General features: G+C 48.6%; 1 protein-coding gene across 4 annotated transcripts in view; it reads right to left on the reverse strand.

The window, feature by feature from the left end:
- Nucleotides 1–19,242: 19,242 nt before the first annotated feature.
- The window catches only part of LOC142588134 (sulfotransferase 1E1-like), a 156,117-nt gene continuing 152,822 nt past the window's right edge, over nt 19,243–22,537 (reverse strand). The window contains exon 4 of one of the 4 annotated variants that reach the window (XM_075699619.1): nt 19,243–19,705. In XM_075699619.1, coding sequence (XP_075555734.1) covers nt 19,388–19,705 — 318 coding nt within the window. In that variant the 3' untranslated portion in view covers nt 19,243–19,387. The remainder of the gene's footprint in view (nt 19,706–22,537) is intronic. The other 3 variants (XM_075699620.1, XM_075699622.1, XM_075699621.1) reach the window with 3 other exon arrangements.

Below are 22,537 nucleotides of genomic sequence, written 5' to 3' on the forward strand. Positions count from 1 at the left end.
TGGTTTGCGCTGAAGCGTGCATGAAGCCATGCACCACCCTAGCCCATCAATCTGCCGTTGTGTACGAGGGAGGGATACAAGAGAGGTACAAGGGAGTTCGGCGAACGATAGGGGAACTGCTGGGCGAGCTTGGTGGGTGCAAACACGTGCACATGCTATGCATAGCGATTTAAGGGAGGTCCATTCTTTTGTGTTTAAAACCACGTGGCGGACTTGCAGGTTCTTGGAAAGTAAGTTTCCTCTAAGTGATACGCTGCCACATGTCAGATACTCGTTTGGCTATTCATCATTGTCCTCACTACTGTCGCTGTCACCGCGAGCTTTGCAGGGTGATACGGGCTGGACAAGTTTTGAAGTGAGCGAAGCTCACAGTAAAATTAATTATGAAGAACGAATGAGGAATATGGAAGAAAGTTAATGGGTTGGGAGAGTTTTCAGGTATATGTGCAGTAAAAACGTTCATTCACTGTGGACGAAACGAACTAGGAAGCTTACCAGGAAGTATGCCGCATGTATGGTGAACAACACATAAACAAAGAACATCAAGCGGAAAGGAGCTTGATTGGGCGAGTTCGTTTAACATACTTAAGAAAAGAAATGAGGGGCGCTGCAAAGACGCGAATTGAAAGAACAACATGTACGACGAACAGGCAGTGCAGACGGAAAGCTTCTGTCCGTCGTACATGTTTTTCTTTTAGTCCGCGTCCTTGTAGCGCTCATTTCTTTTCATCAAGCGGAAAGTCAAGGAGGCTGAGATAATCTCATGGGTGGCGGGAATGGAAAAGAAACCTGCTATGAGTAACTATATTTGAAGAGCATAAAACGGAATCAGGAAAAAAAATCTATTTTTCATAACTCAAAGAGAAGTTCACTACTTTTCGAAGTGAGATCCGGACGCTTTAGAACACGCACTTGTAAAGCGGGATACAAGAAGGAAGAAGAAGCATATGCTTGCTGCGGTAAAGCAACGGAAACGATGGAGCATGTTTAGTAGAATGCGAAGATGTCTGCCATGCGGTCGATTTAGGAATCACTGGCGTCCTGGAAGCCCTTGGATTCAGCAAGAGCAGGGGGAAGGTAAACATGCCGGCTAGAGGGATTAGTAAGAGGCAATTGGAAGATTGGCGGAAGAAAAGTAGGGAAACGACAAACAACGGAGGCGTACAAAACAAAGTTCACAATATGGGTTGAGAAACTTTGAATATGGGAATTCATCGTGTGTTTTTACTGCTTTTCTTTTTTTCTTCTTTAACATAGGTACAACATTAGGCAATAAAATAAGAGTTTGGTGGTGCAACCCACAGCCCCGTTCTAAAGGGGACGCTCATAACATCCATCCATCCATCCATCCATCCGGATTCGTTTCGGTAGCACACTCTTGAATGCAGTTGTCATCAGCATCTTCCATGGCGTTAGACCGTAACGTCAAAGCTTCTGACAACGATGCCGAAACACCGAGCTCAGAATCCAAGAGCATTCCCACAAGTTGCTCTCTTCAGTTGTCTGTCAGGCGTCTTCCATTTCGTTTTCGAATTTCGAGCTGCCAAGTTGGGGGTGCGGTTTTTAGTCGAGTATGTACGGTAGTTGTTGGTGTACATCCGACAGTTCATACCATTTCTAAAAAAAATGCATGAAAAAGGAGTCGTCCTCAATCACACAGCTGCTGTCCTTATTCGATAGACTTATCATGTACTTGTGTTTCCATTTATTTCAACAAGGCCATGCTTTGCTTCTGTTTCTTTTAACTATGTCCTCTATGACCTACATTTGTGCAATATTTACCAATCCACTAAAATAAAGTACTCCCTCATGAAGACCTGTAAGGCTAAAGAAAAATAAATATGCGTTGTGATTGCAGAACTGCAACTTACTCTGGTTAACTTACTCAAAGAAAACTTGGCTAAAATATATTCGCTAAAAATGAAAGATTGTTCTATCCTTTGAGTATTTAAGCGTTTTGCTTTTGCGTAAAACATTTATCTCTAAAAAATAACCCACAATCTTTAGCGACAGAGTTGGTTTTCCGATATGCAATCGACTGAGCTGAGAGGCTGTATATTTAAGTTGATAAAGCACTTGAGAAATACCCGTCGCTAACTGTCGCAAAGCACGTGGTGAACAAAGGTGAAGCCACCTGGATTTCAATTTTTAAAAAGACTGACCATTTTCTAGCTGAGGCTCGGGTTAAAAAGTGCAAGAACGGAAACATCGGCCTAACTCTTGCTGATCACAAAACAATTAAGAAAGTGATTATTCGCAGCATGCGGATATGATAACTGGCATTGAGTCTGCTTATAGATTTTTTTTTTCTGAAGAAAAGCTTGTGAACAGCACTGCCCGGACGGGCATCTTTAGGACCAAGAATGTAATGGCTGCATTGAGCTATTTAGCAGTTCTAGCTTTCTGCTAGCATCGATGAGTGAGATATGGTTGAGCGGTTACGAACTAGAACGCGCTTTAATTCGGGTCAACCAAGATGAGGCGATCGTTGGACGCCCGCCGAAAAAAATCCCGACCCCGGTCGTCTATAGGGTAAGCATTAAGGCTATATTTATTAACATACCTTACGATGGCGCTAGTACTGTATTTATTCGCAGTTGTGCACGTATTATCACTTTGTTCAGGAATATGGACAGGTGAGTGAGTGAGTGAGTGAAGTAACTTTATTTTGGTCCAGAGAAGACGCAGGGGAGATCCCGCGCCACCCGGCTAGTCCCACGTAGGGACCGCCAAGCCGAGCTTGACGGCCCGATCGCGGGCACTCTGGACGGCCAGGGTTTGGTCGTTGAGTTCGTTGCCCAAGAGCGCAGCCCACCTATCCTCGCTGAAGGAGGAGCCGATGGCTTCACACTCCCACAACACATGGTCCAATGTTGCCCTTAGTCCACAGGCAGGGCAGTCCGCACTGGGATATCTTTCGGGGTATATGGCATGAAAAACCGCGAGGTTAGGGTACGCACGGGCTTGTAAAAGTCGAAGGGTAACCGCCCGCGCCCTACATAAGGCGGGGTGCGGGAGGGGGAAGACCCGTCTTGACAGATAGTAGTGCGTAGTGATCTCATTAAACGTAAGCAAGGGTTCCTCGCGGGGCTGAGGGACTGCTGAGGCGGCGCGGTCAGTGAGTCCTCGCGCGGCCTCGTGTGCACCCTCGTTAGGGTTAGAGGGAAAACCCTCAATCGACCCCAAGTGAGCGGGAAACCAAAATAAAGAATGCGGAGAGATACTTTTGGCGCTTTGGAGAATGCGGAGGGCCTGGGGGGAGACCATGCCGGTTTGGTACGCCTTAATGGCTGCCTTGGAATCACTATATATTGCTTCTCTGCGACCATCGAGCACAGCCAGCGCGATTGCAACCTGTTCGGCTACCACGGGCCTCGAAGTGCGTACCGTAGCGCAGCAAGTGAGCCTTGAATTGGAGTCTACGATGGAGACGGCGAATGCCTCTTGTTGGACATATGCCGCGGCATCCACGAAGCTTGCCTCAATGTGGTTATTGCGGACATGCTCGAGTAGAGCTGTACCCCTGGCCCGACGTCTGCCGACGTTGTTTGCGGGGTGCATATTGCGGGGCAGGGGCGCGATGTGCAGTTGAGACCTGATGTCGTTGGGAATCCGCATGGCGTCAGGGCACTGGTCGACAGGATTGAGGCCCATCTCGTCGAGTATCTTGCGGCCCGTCGGGGTGCCGGATAGCCTGAGCAGCTGTGAGTGCTCTTGTGCCTCGATAATCTCTTCGAGCGTGTTGTGGACTCCGAGCTTCAACAGGTTTTCGGTTTGGGTGCTTGCAGGCAAGCCGAGGGCAAGCTTAAAAACCTTTCTGATGAGTGAATTGAGCTTGTTCCTCTCAGCCACATGCCAATTATGCATGGCCGCCGAGTATGAAAGGTGGCAGAGAACAAAAGCATGTATAATGCGGATGAGATTTTCTTCCTTGATTCCCCGGTGCCTGTTGGCGATCCTCCGAATGAGGCCGAGAGCACTCTCCGTCTTGGCGGTGATCTTTCTGAGTGCGGTTCCATTGGAACCGTTAGACTCGATATACATCCCCAATATTCGGAGTGAGTCCACTCTAGGCACCGGAGACCCGTCACCAGTGAAAAGCCGTATTTCGCTTTCGGACGCCGGTTTCCAATCACGATGGCCGCCACCTCTGGGTCTTTTCTTGTAGAGAAGTAGCTCAGATTTTGATGGAGAACATCTGAGCCCAGTGGGGTGGAGGAAGCGCTCGGTCGCATCGATGGCGCTCTGCATGGCGGCTTCAACTTGGCCGTCGCTCCCGCCGACGCACCAGATGGTGATGTCATCTGCGTAGATAGTATGGTTGATTCCTTGAATCTTCGCGAGCTCCTTAGAAAGCCCGACCATTGCGATGTTAAATAATGTTGGCGAGATGACTGAGCCCTGAGGCGTGCCGCGTGAACCGAGGGTGATCTCTTGCGAAAGGTATCCTTCGATCTTGAGCTTGGCAGTTCTCTGGCTAAGGAAGGATCGGACGAAGTCGTAGGCCCTCTTCCCGAGCCCGAGGCCGGCAATAGACTGGAGAATGAACTCGTGTGAAATATTGTCGAATGCCTTCTGCAGGTCTAGTCCAAGGATGGCTCTGGTATCTCCCGTGCTCCGGTCGATGATCTGATGCTTTATCAGCTTCATGGCGTCCTGTGTCGAGAGGCCGGCTCTGAAACCAATCACATTGTGGGTGTACATGTCATTGGCCTCGATGTGCACCTTGAGCCGGTTGAGCAGGGCATGCTCTGCAACCTTACCAACGCAGGACGTCAGGGAAATTGGTCTTAGATTCTCTATTCCTGGTGCTTTACCGGGTTTGGGGATGAGTACCGTGCAGGCCGCCTTCCACTGTGTGGGGACCTGTCCACTGCGCCAGACTTCATTAATTCTTTCAGTGAGGAAGTCGATCGACTCATCATCGAGATTCCTCAGCATCCTGTTAGTGACGCCATCTGGACCAGGGGCAGATTTGACGTTGAGTGAGAAGAGGACATCTCGGATCTCGGCCGCGGTAAAGTCCTGGTCCAACTCCGGCACCGCACACCCCGCGTAGTCCGGGAACTGGGTAGGGGCAGAGCTATCCGCGACCGGCAGGTACTTGTCTATGAGCCTGTCGACAATTGACACGTCCGGGGTAGAGTCCGTAGCGAGGTGGATGGCTCGCGCGAGGGATCGTCTCTGGCTGGATCTGGTGCTGCCCTCATCGAGGTGTTTGAGCAGACCCCAGCTCTTGCCTGATCTGAGCTGACCCTCGACGGATTCGCAGAGCTCATCCCATTGTTGCTTACACAGGTTCTTGAAGTGATGTTCGATCTGCCTGTTAACTTCCGAAACCTTCTTGCGGAGCCGCCTGTTATGCTTCTGCCCCTTCCATCTCGTGAGGAGGGCTTGCTTGGCTTCCAGCAGGTGCGCCAATCTGCTATCCATCTTGTCAACGTCGAGCTCAGTGACGACCTCCTTGGTTGCCGCCGCGGCGTCATCCCTGGTCCCTTTGCACCAACCTTCAAAATCTGTCTCCGCCATCGGCGCGCGCTCGGCTCTGATCTTGCGGAAAACGTCCCAGTCGATCAGCTTGAATTTCCTCGTCTTATAGCGGGCTATCGGGAGGGAGACTTCGATGACGTAGTGGTCACTTCCGAGGTCTAGAGCCGTGTTGACCCATTTGACCTCCCCTACGTTCTTGACAAAAGAGAGGTCTGGGGTAGTGTCCCGGCATGCGGAGTTGCCTCTCCTAGCGGGGAAGTCCTTATCGGTGATAAGGCTCAAGTCCAGTTCCATCGCAGTCTGCCACAGTTCGCGTCCCTTGGGCGTGTCATGGGTGTACCCCCACACCCTATGTGGAGCGTTGAAATCCCCGACGATGACAAGGGGGTGCCCACCGGCCAGGCTGACGGCCCTCTTGAGGAGAGAGTTCGCCCTCGCCCTGCGGTAGCTGGGGCTGCAGTATACGTTGAGGTTATAAAGGCTGTTTCTTCTGAGGCCCTTTCTGGGTGGGTTCATGAGGATTTCAGTCATAACGTACTCGATGCCATCACCAATAGGGCCGAGGTCGCGAGAGAGGCAATTGTACCTTTTGCTGACAAGGGTAGCAACTCCCCTACCTCCTGAATGGGAGGATACTACCAGATAACCTGCGAGTTTGATAGGAGTACTAGTTGCAACTTCCTGAATAGCGATGATTTGGGGCTTAACCGTGAGAGTTCTTAAATATTGCTGCAGAAGCGGCTTCTTGTTGGGAAACCCTCCGCAGTTCCATTGCCAAATACTAAAGTTCTCGTCCGCACTATCCATGGCTAGGCTGAGAGGAGGCTTGAACGGCCCTGAGAATCGCGCCCTCCGTCGGTGGTGCTAGTACATGACGTCGTGCTGCGACTTGCGAAGGAGCGGGGCTGGGTTCTCTCCTGGCATCGACCTCCTCTAATTTGCTTATCCGTTCACTGAGTGCACCTAAGCCCATTTTTGGGTGCGATATAGCTTCCTGGACCTTTGCTAAGCTAGCCTGCATGCTGGCGAAAGCATTCTTGAGTTCCGAGAGCAATTTTGTAGTCTCGTCTTCCTCTCTGTTCTCTACCGCTCGACGCTTGGGCGCGCGCGCCGCGTGGGATGTCTCAGATGTATCCATGGCGACCGGGGCCAAAGGGGGTTGCGGCGAGGAGGGTGAAAGCGCGAGTTTCCTAATCTCCCCCATCTCCGCAGCTAGCCTGCACATTTCTTGTCTAACCTGCGCGTTTTCTTTCCTCAACTGCTCGTTAACTCGTCGCAACTCCTCGAGCTCGTGTGCGTGGTGCGAATCGCGAGGCGGGTCGTCACCTCTTGGACCCTCACGTCCCCCTCGAACCTTGTCGGCCCAGGAGAGCGTGAACATGCTTCTAAGAGCAGTGGGCGTGCGGGAGCGGGACCTGGTCCGCCTCGACGTGTCGCGGCCCGGCCTGGAGCTGGAGCGAGGCCGAGAACCGGAGCGTCCCCGGGAACAGGCCCGTCCTCTGGACCCACGGCGGGAGCCGGAACGTGCCCTGGAGGCGGAGTGGCCCCTGGATACGGAACGGACTCTCGAGCGGCCCCTGGAACGGGAGCGTCCTCTGCGCTGAGCACCCGGAGTGGACGAAGCCTGGACGAGTTCCGCAGTGTCCGAGCGCTGATGAGGGGACGGTGACACGGCACCGGCCATCTTGGCGCGCTCACTGCGACGACGACGCACGATGTACGGGATCTTGAATCTTTGAGCACAGTCCTTATTAGCCGTGAGATGCTGGCCACCACAGAGCTTACACTTGGGGGTGCACTGATGCTGCTCATCGGGACTAGGGGCACCACAGCCACGGCAAATAGCGTCAGCTGGATTGGGACACACGTCGGCGCGATGACCGAGGCGGCCGCACGTATAGCACACGTCGAGTTGCTTGCGGTAGAGTGAGCACTGCATGAGTAACGGTCCATACCTGACAAAGTTCGGTACACGATGCCCGTCGAACGCGACGATGACCGTGCCGGTTTGAGCTATTCTCTTCGCTGCTAAGGCGAGTGGATTATTGGCGTTGACAATCTTGGCATCGATGATGTCAGGGCCGTCTTGAAGAGGGATGTTGCGGATCACTCCCTTGCACGTGGAGTGCGGGGCCGTCTCGTAGGCACTGAGCTCATATACCTTGCCCGAGATGAGCATCTGCTTCATCCGGACGTAGCGGTTCGCATTCTCGCGCTTGGGAGTACTAGCAACCATAATATTTTGCTGTAGATTCGGGCATAGAGTATCTTGGCACAGATCTTCCTGACTAATGCCAGCGGCGGCGAGTATTGCGTCAGCCACCGTAACAACGCCACTCTTGGAGATATTGAGTCCACCTCGCGGCCTGATCACAATCCTGTCCATATCACAATCTCGAGATGATATCAAGATTGTGATATGGACAGGTGATCATTGATGTGTGCGATTACTACACCTCACAAGAGATCTGAATGATCAAGGTTTGTGACAGAGAGTTCAAAGCAGATGAGTTATTAAAAGTTATTGCGGGTACATTTGTTACGTTTGAGAAACTATTTGCTTCGAAGGTTCTGCTCAATTTCCTTTTTGGGGCAGAAACATTTAGTAGGTCGATATTCGGGTCGCCTGCCAGTATCGTTTACCGAACTTACACAATTGCCAAGAAAAGAAAACATAGAACACTTGTTGCTGGGGGCCGCTAAAGAACACGAAAAACAATAATATTACATTGAGCACTGAACAATTCATAGTCATCGGCATTACAAATTGTAAGGTTCTACGACACGGCAAGTCAGATTATTATTCTTTACCATTAACACCAAATCATGAAGGACGCTTTAAGAAGTAAGATGTAGAACTGGCGGCCTCACGGCATGATCATTACCATGCTGTCCAGGGAGGAACTCTCATTGAAACAAACATATTACAGTGTTTCGTACTCTCAGTGCCTGTTCGCGGTTGAAGCATATATTTAACGAAATGCCATTTCCCTGTATTTGAAAACCTTCTCCTTGTCAAGATGAATGGTCTAATTGTTTCAAAATACCACAAGGGATATTTGTCTTTATTTTTTTATCAAAGAACAAACCTTTGAGACTGACGGGGCTTTACAGTGTGAATTCGAAAAAGACACTTAAAACAAAGGGACGCGCAGCCCTGAAAACATTGAGATGCAGTAATGACAATGACGCCACGGTAAAATTGTAGCTTACAGCCCAAAAATTTATATTTATGAACGATGCCCCGTATCATAGCATTCTTGGACCATTTGCAAAACTTTGCTGTGCGTGCGCAAGAGAGGAATGTGCCACAGAAAGTTCTTTTGTCTACTGCCTACATAGAGAGAAAGATAAACGTGGTGGGAAATTGGTGCTAAAGTGCATTCAGTGGCAACAATAGATGCTGTTTCAGCGGCCAGGAGGTGGGTGTGCAGCAAGTATGATGGCAGGTTAATTTTCGGAATAGCCGACGGAACGCCTTTTTGCTCGGCCCACCTGCGTCGTTAGTTGGGGAGACCGCACTCGCAGGAACAGGTGCCACTAAAGCCCCTCCATACACGTCTCCGCCGACCAGGTTAAGTACCGCCAACTTGCCCTCCTCCTCCACGGTCCTCTCCCATTCACACCCTTAGCTTCCGGCGCCAAGCGGAACTTACGTAGCTGCAGCTTCTTGTTCCGGGTGGAAGTGACGTTTCGTTTTTTAGCGTTGTTTACTTTCGCGTCGCCGGAGAGGCTTTAATTGCTCCAGCTGCGGTTGAAACTGTGAATGCGATTCCATCCAAGAACCACCGCCTATTGTAACCAGCGATCCGCTTGTGTTCGCTGCTTCGCGTCAACCCGCGACCGGTTGTGGCACGAGCGACAGCGTACAGTGGAATGTAGTGCCTGGGCGCTTGGAGACCATTGCCGTTTTTCGTGCATTTGGAAAACAGTGACCGCGAACTACTACTTCAGCGGAATACAACAGCTTGTCCACTTTGCATTCTTCTCATGGTGACAGCCACAGCTCTCCTAAGCACGCGCGGGCGTCTCACCATCGTCTATAACAGTAGTCAAAGCGAAAATTCCCGCAGCGCAACTCCAGGAAGCGGAGACGCCGGAACCGGAAATTTTTAAACCGGAAATGCCGGAACCGGATTTGGTGTGAGGGGAAAAGGCGGCGCACAGCAAAGGTTGTCGCTACTTAAGAAAGCGGCGGTGGCGCGTGGATGCAGGGGCTTTAGGTGCCACGTGCACTTCATTGTAAACCACAAGCTGTAGTGGACAGCTGGGACGGTACGCAGATTTTGACAACCGTGTGCGGTTTGCGCTGAAGCGTGCATAAAGCCACGCAGAACTCTAGCCCAACAGCCATTATGTTGTACTTGGTGTCAGTGTTTCTTGGCTTCTTATGCTAAGCCCAGCAGTAAGTCATTTTGTTCAAGTGAGCGATACTAGAGAGTCACAAGTGAGTACTGTGAACGATACGAGAACTTTCTACTGGGCGAGCATGGTGGGTGCGAACACGTGTACATGCTATGTATAGCCAAGAAATACATGACGCTCATTTTGTGTTGAAACACATCGCGCCGACTTGCAGGTTCCTGGAAAGTACGTGACGGGCTGCTACGCGTGCATGGGGGATCCTTTTGGCTATTCATCGTAGTCCTCACTACAGTCGCTGTCACCGCTTCTTGGATTAGGTTTGGTAGCACACTCAGAAATACAGTTGTCATCCATTGATTTCGACTGTGACGTCAAAGTTTCGCACAACGATGTCCGAAGGCCGAGCATGTCACGAACTCAGAATCCAAGAGAATTAGCACAATTCTGCTCTCTTCAGCTGTCTGTTCGGCGTCTTCCATTTCTTTTTTCGAATGGCGAGCTGCCACCTTGGGGGTGCGGCTCTTAGTCGAGTATGTATATTAGAGGAGCATTTCTGCTGGTTCTCTATTCTGGTTAGCTGGCGTGACCCGTATATTTTGCTGCGCGGCAAGCGGTCGAGGACACAAACTTGCTTCGTCGTTCTCGCTTGCTATTTTTGTGAGCGCCTACTATTATCTATAGGAAAAGAAAGATATGCTGCATTCAAGTAGGCACAGATTGATAAGATTTATTAGCACCAACAGGGCTCGTTTAAAGAGGCATTTCGGAAATTTCGTAAAGTTCCATTATTTTTCTTGAATTGGGGCTGACGATGTATGAATCCTTTCTATATAAGTTATGAGCGTAGGCTCTAATCGTATAACTCCATTATTCGTACTCGATATTATTCCCGGAAGTCAGGGAGGCCATAAAAGAACGGCTCCGCCGTAGCAAAACAATTACAAAGGCAGCTAGTAGTATGTTTATTGTTACCACAAATCACCTAATCTCATTCTCTCTCTTATATATATATATATATATATATATATATATATATATATATATATATATAAGAGAGAGAATGAGATTAGAGAGAATGATATATATATATATATATATATATATTTATATATATATATATATATATATATATTCATGTTGTGTGCTCTGACGAAGGGCAGTCATGCGGCCGAGGCGTCAGTAAAAATATATACCATACCGTCCGTCTTTTTTTCGTTTTTGAATGGTGCACACACACACACACACACACACACACACACACACACACACACACACACACACACACACACACACACACACACACACACAGAGTGATCTTTAAATATGCAGGAATTCAAGATTTGGAGACGTTTCGCTAGATTTTTTTTGCTGTTTCTTTTCTAATGAAGCCGTTAATGCACGTACGTGCAGTTCCACCTTCAAAGGATATAAATATATATATATATATATATATATATATATGCAAATACCTCGAACTGGACACAGCGTGTCTACCATGTTGACATTTCCAAATTCCCTGAGTTTTCCAGGTTTTCCCTGAGTGCCTTCGCAAAATTCCCTGATTGATGCAGAACTATGTTTTATGTCAAGACGGGCTGAAACCATTATTGCCCGATGCTGTCACTCTCTAGTAAGCATATGTAAAAAAATTTTGAAAAAGAACGACTTAATCTGATTCGAATAATAAGGAGTAGTGTTTACGTTATTCAAAAAGAGAATAAGTGGAAGCGTTAGTCAAATGCACAGCAGATAAAACGTCTTAAAAATGCAAATCGAGTTGGACATTCTCAAATACGAATAAAAAGGAGATACATATAAAAGCAAATATTTTCAAATATGAACTAGTTCTATCAACTGATAGCAAGCTCAGTGGTATGAGGCCCGAACTTTGTCACAATTGGGATTCTCTCTCAACAGCTCGTAAGTCAACCTCATATGTTCTGACATACTCTCAGCCCGCCCACGACACCTCAGTCTTGTGTTTCACTGCTTTAATGAGTTTGTATTGGTTTTGATCAGGGACTCCTGCATCTCGGCATCAGCCAACACTTTATTTTTTGAGCTCAAGCTCCTTCAAAACGGCGGCAGCGCGCTTCCTTTCCCGTTCATTCCTCAAGGTGTAGGTACTTTATGTTCTTGTCTTCCTTCCGATACTCGTTCGTCCCACGGACCACTTGAAGCATCTTCTTGGTCAGTTTCACAGTTCACGTCTGATTGTTTGAACTCCCTAGGGTCCGCGAAAACATCCGAAAGATCGGCCAGTTGGAAAAAATAAATGGTTGTCATTTACTGCCCTTAGGGGCTCAAACCGCCACGGGCACATTTGAAAACGCTGTGAAGGCCAGTCGGTACACGTATTAGGCATATCGGTGCTCGTACTGTGAAAGGAAATACCGGGTGCATGCGCGTAAAATTAAGGAATACATACTGTGTCCCGTGGCAATAGCCCCTTTCCACGCTTGTTATGCTTCACCGCACTACATCACGTATGCTTCACCGCGTAACAGTTTTGTATTAAGGCGAAGCTGACTTTCAGGAACCGGCATTATGCAACGCACCGTGCTTTGCCAGCTTCTAAGCCAATCGCGAGGACCAGAACGGCGGAGTCCGTGCCATTGCTGACAGTAGCGAATTCTTTCAATACAAAACACGGCACCCAATTAACGGCAAGAAGCTTCATAGCGAACGCCGAAGCAGCTAGGGCTAGCGTTGCCGTAGTGGTACTCTGCCAGCGGATCTGCGTACGAGAGCGCCAGTTCGAGGCGGCGAGGTAACCAAATGGCAGTGGTGGTGGCTTTGATAAATGCCGTTTCGCACCTGCGGTCACGGCAAAACGTCAGGAGAATCGGACGGCAAAGCGTTCTTGCGTCCGAAATTTCAGACGTTCTGATACATTGACTCTAAGGGGTACGTGGTGGTGCCGCGTAGCCGTCCAAATTATCGGGAATCCGGAAAGTCGGTCGTTGACAGCACACTGCCAACTTCTCCAGCCGACGACAGGGCGTCAAAGACGATTCATTACGATTCCTGTCTGTTACTCACGCCAGCATTACCGCGACCCATTCAATAAAATTACAGCTAGTTTTCCCTGATAGAGGCACAAATTCCCTGAGTTTTCCCTGAGTTTTTCCAGACTACTCAAAATCCCTGAGAATTCCCGGTTTTCCCGGTTCGTAGACACCCTGTAGGACAGAACAAAGGTCATGTTGTTTGCCGTCGCTTGAATATACTTAGATTCTTGAAATGCCGCACAATTAATTAACTTTCCAGATATTATAATTAGAGGAAGATAGAAATACCCTATAGTGCTTTCTGTTACTCAATACGCGCTACAAAAAATATATTTTCTCAGTGTGAAAGAAGCACGCAAATGCACACAAAATTGGCGTGCGATCTGGCCGCTCAGTAAAGCTTCGAATCGGGCTAGTTGATATAGATGCCGTCTTTGTGCTTGTCGCGCTATGGTGTCACAGGAAGGACCAGGACATTTGGCGACGCTTTGCGCACGACGGGGCTGCAATCCAGTCTTCAAAGAAACCAAGCCTTGGCTCGATGCAGATCTAAAGAAAAAAAACAAAAGCACGTGAAATTTTGCAGCCGTTTTTGATGCTCAAAGATGACTCGAAAAACCACGTCGATACACCTTCTGTGGCGCTCGGAGAATCAGCTTTTAAATTCATAGGCAGATAGTGCTGCCTATGATAGGCAGATTATGCCCAAGCAAAAGTTTCCTCCATACTATTTCAGAACTCTGCTCATCTTCTCCAGTGCAAGGGTTCAGAGGAGCTAAAGCCTACTGAAAGGCAACAGCAATGCGCGCGCTCTTGGCGGCCATGTGCTGGTTTCTGGAGCAAGTAGGATGGCGGGAAACTTTCGGAATAATACGCGGAACGCCTTTGTGCTCGGCATTCCTGCCTCGTTATTACTTGGGGGGACCGCACTCGCAGGCACATGCGTGTCATGTACATTTAAGTTGCAAACCACACACATTGCAGTATATAGGCAGAGGGGACCACACACAGAGCTGTTTACGCCCGCGTGTCGTTTGCACTGAAGTGTACGTGATTTCATGCATTGACTTGCCCGACAGTCTGTACTTTTGTACAAATGTAGTCTGTGGACGGTAGCGGAACTCGCTGCTGGGTGAGTTGTTATATCTTAATGGCAGCCTAGTTGGGGCGAACACGTGCACATGCGATGGAGAGCGAATTCGAAATACAGGACGATGGTTCTGTGCTGAAAATCGGCCCTTCGACTATCGGGTTCCTGCAAAGTGATTTTTCTCGATGTGACATTTGCAATGCGAGGTGACAAACTCCTTTCGTAATTGACCATTTACAGCAACAACCCCGCCCGCGCCAGAGAAACCTATTTTTTTCAATCAGAATCTTCTCGACCAGAGAGCAGCATAACGAATTATTCTTCCCATTCAACATATTTCTGGCGCCACGTCGCTCCTACGAAAGACAGCATTCAGTACATAGATATCGGACGCCACGTCATAACCGATCACACAGAAATTGCTGAAAAATGTAACTAGTTCTTTCGCTCTGTATTCGTGCATTCTGAAGTTAAAGCGCAGACCTCTGCGCAGGAAGTATTCAGGAGCGAGTGAGGAAAGGCGACGGGAGAAACACGTTTTCCCCCACCGCGTCGAATGTGCACAATGCGCCTTGGACCTCCCTGGCAATCGCCACCTTAGCTGCTTGACAGCTGTAATTAGCCGTGACTCCCCTCAGAAGCATTGTAGAAACTGCATTGCTTCCCTTTCTACTAACGTGCGAGGCCAGAGAGGAGAAGGAGAGGCAGGGGGAGAAGAGGCTGTTCCAATACAATAGAGTGGGGAGATGACGTGAGAAGGCAAGGAAACGACAGCGGTTGCGGGGAAACAGGATAAGTTTAAGTTCAAAGTACGCTACAGTACGTTGCTGCTATTTCTGAAAAATAAACGGCATGCAAATATCTCAAGCATGCAGCGTACGCAGGGCGTGAAGAAGCAGAGCTGCAATTAATGCGCACCGCAGGCTACAGGAGGCACTACGGAAGCGGTCGACCGTCAAATCAACATGCCTGCGCCCGCCATTTTAGCTTTGCGGCTATGACTTTGCTAGAGGTCGTGGATGTGATCCCAATCGCGACAGCCGCATTTCGGCTGGACCGAAATAGACAACGCACGTGCACTTAGATTTTGGGCGCACGTTAAAGAACATCAAGGCTGTCAAAATTGATCCGGAGTGCGCCACTACGGCTTGCCTCATAATACGATTGTGCTTCTGGCACATGCAGCCGCATAACCCAATTGAAGTTCAATACTTATGCCATGATGCGATGTGCCATGCGAGGCAATGACAACGCTCAACCCTCTCAGAGGTTACAAAATATGGCGCACAACAACGCCTCAAGCAATCACTTCTCCCTTTGTGTTCTGTGTACTTCGCAGACAAACAGCGGTGGTGATCGCAAGGTAATGTTTAACAACAGGTCACCATTCCCGTTTTAGCCGAAACATTAAAGAAATTAAGCTTTAGCCGTCAACATCACCGCTATTTATCGTCAATCAAAGCATCCAGCACGGAAAGCTTCGCTTACATCGATCCTCAAGGTGCGTGGGATCTGCATATTCTTTGCGTGCTGAATTCTTTTTTGTACGCGTCTTTTCTACCCTGTATTTTTGTATGTGTTTACTCCAACTGGCCATGTTTTGCTTCTGTTTGTTTAACAATGTTTTCGTATATTTTCAAAGGCGCCGCCACTGCTAGTGCGAGACCGCGGAGGGATGCCGCGGAGTGCAACGAGCTAACTGGGCCTCATGAAGTCTTGGCAGACAACTCACCGTAGCAGACGACTCGCCGGGCTTCTCACCAGTCGGTGTGACTACGCATGCGCCGCAAGACTTCACGAGGCGCGGGTGTTGGGGCGCTTTGCAGAGCGATGCCGGGGCTCCCGTGTTCCGGCTAGCACAGGCCGCGACTGTTATTATTTGCTAATCACGCTACTCCCTCTAACGAAGGCGCATTACAGTACGATATAACACAATGATAAAGATTCGTTGTGGTTTAGGATCGTAGCTTATTGGTATTTTTGGTAAGAAAGTTTGGCTAAAATACATTCGCCAAGGAGGAATATACTGCTCTCTTCATTGAATACTTAAGCGTTTTGATTTTGCGTAAAGAATTTGTCTTTCAAAAATAACACACAAGCTTGAGCAACACATACAGTTTTATAAGATGCAAGGTACGGAGGTGGAACACTGAATTTTGAGGTGATACAAACACTTGACAGATCCCGACTATAAAGTGTCGAAATGCTGGTATGCGTACTAATATCCGCCACTGGCACTATGACTGGCACCCGTGTCACCGCCTTGATTTTGGTTTGCTTAGTATGGGGTCACGTTTCCATAATAGCTCAGCTATTATCTCCTTGAACTATCTTCCTCAGCTATCTTCCTGAACCATCGGCAACCGCAGTAGCGCTCAACTGCAGGAAGTGAACATGCTCAAACGGCACTGTGAGCGCACCATCAGTCTCATTGCCGCTTCCGGGAACGTTTGGTTTCCAAACTCGTGGCGATTGTGGGCTCCGAGATCCGGTGGCGCGCACTTTTGGATTTCAAAGGCCATGTGTAGATGCGTGATGTTATCGATTTTGGCGCTAGAATTCACTCTGAATTTTTTTTTACATTCGGCCTACAATAACAAAGTTCCAAGTATAGTGGTTTAGAAAGTTCGACGCTGGGAATTTGCTGTTTGTTAAAAAAATAATAGAAGATCATTAGGACATTAGGCGAAAAAAGAACGAGAGCTTGCTTGCGCAACCAACCGCCCCATTTCAAAGGGGACGCTTTTGCACCCATTCATCTATCCATCCACCCATAAGAGGGACCCTAAAACAATTTTCATAGCTGTGCACTAACGCGTTAACCACATTCACAATAATTCGGCTGCAGCGTGTCGCATTCATTAGCGCATCGTGTTGATTACCACGCGGCAGCATTGACACGTGACGCATTACCTTTCACCCGAAAAAAAAATTGGAAGCCGTGGTCCCGTTATTACGTTCAGTCGAGTACATGGAGGTGAGCACCTGGCGGTAGCCGTCTCTTTCCTTGGATGCGGTGCAGCAGCGTTCACATGAACCGCTTTGCGACTTGGTAGCGAACTTACTACGTGCCATGTTCTGTCCCATCAACGCCATTTGCGTTCTTAGCGCATTACTGCCATTCCCACGAATTGGACACGCTGTAGGACTTCGCGATGCGACGCGCCAGATCTCTCATTTGTGTAAGCGCTGCTGCTAATTAGCGGGACCATTGTCGAAACTTATTCCGCACACACGCTAGAAAGCTTATTTCTAACCTAGTGCTTTCGATAACAAATTATCGTTGGCACTTAACAGCTTCGCCTATACCACTGCTACGTCTGCCTGCTCTGAAAGGAATAGCAAACGCTATTGAATGGTAACAATACATTCTCTTGTTGGCTACGTTTGGCAAATCTGTGGGGACAAGAAATGGTTGGGGGAATTCTTGGAATGCCTTTGTGTTGGCCTTCCTTCTCGGGCAGACCGCACTTCGCACTTAGAGAGACAAAAGTATTTTGTGGACGAAAATTAATGCCGAGGAAGCAACTTCGCATGACAGCCGACCTATACATAAAAACCTGCACGAGATTAAATTTGAGACCTCAGGAGTGGATAAATATAAACATCGAATTATGTTGCACAATGTACAGGGTGAAAGCAAACGTAGTTGTCCGCATCACCATTAGTTGTATGGAATTGATATAATTATATTCGCTTATTTATTGTACAGTCAGGGCATACAATGAATTAGATATTTAACGGCAGAATGCAGCAAGGTTGGAAAAGAAATAAATGCTGAACAGCTCCAGATTGGGAAATTTTTTACCCTAGACGTCCTGGTAACAGCCTGCCAGTGGATGTAGTAACCGAAAGCTCGTTGAAACTTAGCAGATTAATGACGCGAGTCTCTTGTCATCGCATGGTGTGTATTAGGAAACTTGAGGTGCCGTTTGAATAAGTGGTTCGTGTTGGGCAAAGCTTTTTGTCGAACTCTCACGATAGATTTGATTCTTAAGGTTTTTCTCTGTTCCCGTGGTCGTTTCTCGTTCTCGTAGCTTTTTTTGACATTTTCTTGTTATTTATTGACATAGAAATAAATTAGGAGCTGTTCCCACGAAAGACAGCGGCATGCCGGCTTCTTTTGTACCTGAAATAAAGATATATAAAGAAATCCTGCAGATCGAACCCACATGATGAAATTTGAGAACCGAAACTATCGTGAAGCTGTTAAATAAATCGCATACAACTAATTATATTCTGCACAGTGCTTTTTGTTACAACAATTATCTGCCCTCTAGCGAAGGCGGCAAAGCGAGGATTAGTAGAGTGTGAGACTGGCTTCGTAACATTCGTTTTTAGCAGCAACTATGCGTTTCTTTCTTTAAGAAAAGAGAGCGTGGCTTTCTTAGCGAGCTTCCCTCACTTTTCTGTATCGGGCATGCATAGGGTTGCCAACAGTCTCGAATTTAACGGGACAGTTCAGAGTTTTGAGTAAATGTCCCTAATCCGGGCTTGATTCAGTGTCCACACTTCAATAACAATCAGTCAACCAGATTTTACAGGGGAAATGCCCGACGACTTGGTTTACTCGCTGGGGCTGTCGCGCCCAAATGCGTGATTCGTGTCGTGCCCGCAAGGGGCCTCAGGACGTCGAACAGTGTATGCATGAAGACGCTAGCGACAGAGAGGCGCCTTGCACAGATGCGTGACTGCCGAGGCTTGTGATTAATACCGCGAGCGTCTCTAACGTTGTTTGACGGCAAAGGATACCCGATGGGCATCAACGCAACTGCGCGTGAAATGCGACACGATTCGAACTCGAATTAGGCGATAAGTAAACACCTAAAATGGACAATATAGACATAACCAACATTTAATAACCAAATTATTTGGACACGTTCAACTCTCTTTTAAAGAGTTTTAGCGGGTCTGGCATTACCGAAAATGCAGGAGGACTGGGCGTTTTACGGTTGAGTGGAGGCGCGAAGGTGAATGGCCTGCACGATGAAGCCATCTGGTGGCGCAGAGCTCCACCAGACAAACACAGATGTAATACTGCTATAACCAAGTGTATTCTGCTTCGTTACTTGCGAATATTGTCAGCAACGGCATAATCGTGCTACCGCCGAAAATTTACACCAGCAGCAAAATAAAACACGCTTTCTTACTGCAATATTAGCGGTGTTTGTCTGATTCAGTTCTGCGCCACCAGGTGGCCGTACCGTGCAGACCCTTCCACTCATCCGGTGAAACGCCCAGTCCGCTTGCGTTTACCGGACTACCGGACACGCTAAACATCTACACATGTCTGTGATCGACGCCCATTGATTGACTCGCCTTCAAACTTATCGCATTTAGTTTTTTTTTATTTTCTGAAGCGTAGGTGCAGGGCCACGGGCTCAACTAATTTCCTTATGCTCACTTGTCTCCTAACAAGCCTCACGCGTAATTAGCCCGTCGACTTCACGTGCTCAGTCCAGAAGTCGTGCATCTCGGTGGCCCCGAGTGCCCTGTCGTACGCTTCCCTGAACCTGCGTTCCTGGTCTCGGTTGAAGTGAGACCGCCAGTCGCCGACCACCCCCTTGCGAAAGAGGGCAGCTGTCGGGTGCTGGCGCGAGAAGTCGCCCTCGGCGAAGTTCTCCGCTGCCGTCAGGCCCCGGAGCCGCTCGAGCGACGTCTGCTCCAGGAGTCGCTCCAGGAGTGCCGGTTCGGCCGACAGCCTCGCGGCAGCATCGGAGCTCAGGAACTCGGCGAGTTTCAGTACGACCTGTCGAAGGTTGGAATTGTCAAAGTGAAACCGAAGAAAAGTTATTCTTTTAACCGTAAGTAACTCGCTTCCCACATACAAAAACAAAGCTCTTTCCGCTGCGAGAAGAGGCTTGATGAGCTATGGGGAACACTAACCAGAAAGGCGAGTACGCAGATGTGCAGTACCCGAAATAGCTAGACGTGACGGCATAGATGTTGATGTCGCCTGATTCAGCGTAGTTATAATTTCTTGTAGGTAAAGATGGACTACATCGTCTTCTAAAAGAACCACAGGCTCATCTTCGCAAGCCACAGTAACATTTCATGAACCGCGAGTGGCAGAAATACGAAAATATACTTTGAAACTCTTAACGTCACGCGTACATATCTGCACTGGGGTTTCGGCGCAAAAGTCAAAGAATGGAACTGTGACCTTCATTTTCTCTTCGCATGATAACCATATTACCAGGGCACAATAATTGAAATATAACGTTTTGGAAGAATTTGATATCAGCTTGAACTGATTTAGTGTTTCTCTTGAGTGGCCCCTTTTGGGCCATAATGCCCATCATGGCTTTGTCCAATGACAGCGGTAAGCTGCATTTCCCAAGTCCGTGGCCTCCAAGATTACAGTGAGGCACCTGTTAAATCTGGGAGGCCATGCAGCGTCATTTTGGGTTCTGAAAAGCGTTTCCATACGGAGCAACAAGTATGATAGTGTTAAAATAGTGCAGTTACTCTTGTTAGTGTTAGCGTAAAAATGGCATTTGTGCGTACGACTGAACATGGCAGCAAGACAATGAAGGATATGGACAAGGTACCGTTCTTGAGTCACAAACTGTGACTCACCAACATGAGTAAAAAAAAAGGAACACACCACTGAGGTCCTCATACTACAGACAGGCGACCTACTATATATCCAGCCACTTGTTTGATTACACGGCCTCCGGGATGGGCACATGTTGCAAATCGCGTTATTGCTATTAGCGGGGACACGTATTGTACACCGTAGGCAGTACTCATGTGACGTCACGTAGGTCACATTGTTGTACTCTTTGCCGCTTCCACTTTAACTATATATAAGGGGCCACTTTAGCCACGATACTTTAATCGCGATGCTGTACGTGAGCTAGCTTGTCGATATGACACGCAGCTTCTCACCGAGCTCGCTGTACAAAGAGTACGGCGTCGTCGATAACGTCAGATCCGGAGTGGCGCGCGTTATAAGCCGGATTGATAGCCCTGCGATAAAACGTACGTCGTACTGACATCAGTATCTATCCTCTTTATTTTGCGTCGGCGCCAACAACGACGGATTGACGATGTTTCTGTTAATTGTCGCGGTGCATAGGGACGGTGGAGAAACCGGACAGTGCCGAAACTGTGGGGTAAAAAAAATCTAGCTCTTCATTCGTTGAATTTGTGCCAGAGAAGCGAGGGGTGCTCAAATCACAACGATAGCGGTGCGCATAGTCCTGAAGAAGTTCGATTGTCTGGTTTCGCGTGCCAAAACCCACATCTGATTATGAGGCACGTAATATTAGGGCAATGAGGATTAATGTTTTTGTCAACCTGGGGATGCTTAAAGCGCGCCTATCCCGCGACCTCGATCGTGCTAATCATAACTAACTCATAATTAATTATCAGAATCTTCATAATTAACTCAAAGCCATAGCCGCTAAGCCACCACGGCGGTTGGCGCGCGATCATGTGTCGTCGAATCTGGACTCGCGGGTCGAGTTCGTGGGCTACTCGCACATTGAACACGATGCATTGATGAATAATTGGTGGTTCGCTTATATTCGAGAGAAGAAAAAAAAATGTGCAGCCGAATTCGCGTAGGGCGCGTGACCCGCTTGGACGAATTTTAAGATACTTCGCTGCAGAATTTGCGTCAACATTCGGGATAGCAGAGTGTGGGTGTCGGCTGCATCCGGCGATTCATGGTTTCGGAAAGTTATACCGCAAGCAAAACACGAGACTCGGAAGAAAGGGAAAACGCGCGAAGTGGTTGTGACTTGTCCCTTTCTTCACCTATCGACGACTTTTTGGGCACACTCTCGCGTCTTACTTCGAACGGAGCTGGATGACAGGGATAACCCGGCCGAACATATTCGCTGGCGAAAAAAAGAAATGCCGTACCTAAGTGGGAGAAAAATCTATGGGCACTTTGCTGAGCTAAACTGCGACAGGCGAAAGCTTATCTATGACTGCCGCTGTTGTCTGAACTGTTCTGCGAACGGACGCCGCCGTGGCTGCGAGCACGGGATATCATCATCATCATCATCATCATCATCATCAGCCTGGTTACGCCCACTGCAGGGCAAAGGCCTCTCCCATACTTCTCCAACAACCCCGGTCATCTGCTAATTGTGGCCATGCCATGCCTGCAAACTTCTTAATCTCATCCGCCCACCTAACTTTCTGCCGCCCCCTGCTACGCTTCCCTTCCCTTGGGATCCAGTCCGTAACCCTTAATGACCACCGGTTATCTTCCCTCCTCATTAATGTCCTGCCCATGCCCATTTCTTTTTCTTGATTTCAGGATATAATCACGGGGTATAATCACACCCATATGGCTGCAAGGTTTGTCGCCGATGTGCGCGCACCCCCGCGCATGTCCGCGCACCCCCACGCGCCCCCTCGCACAGCGCTACCGGCATGGCGCCTCCTCTCCTTGCAGCCCTCGCCGGTGATCACCGCTTTCCTGCGTCCACCACGGACTACGCACGGACACTCATGAGAACCACTAAAGACTTTTTACGCCTTAATATGAATTTATGAGTAATCACAGCAATCCCGGTATTTGTTCGTACGTCGCCATTTAGGTGCTGACAGGTTACTTATCAAA

The sequence above is a fragment of the Dermacentor variabilis genome, chromosome 7 (assembly GCF_050947875.1).
Source record: "Dermacentor variabilis isolate Ectoservices chromosome 7, ASM5094787v1, whole genome shotgun sequence".
NCBI lineage: Eukaryota > Metazoa > Arthropoda > Arachnida > Ixodida > Ixodidae > Dermacentor > Dermacentor variabilis.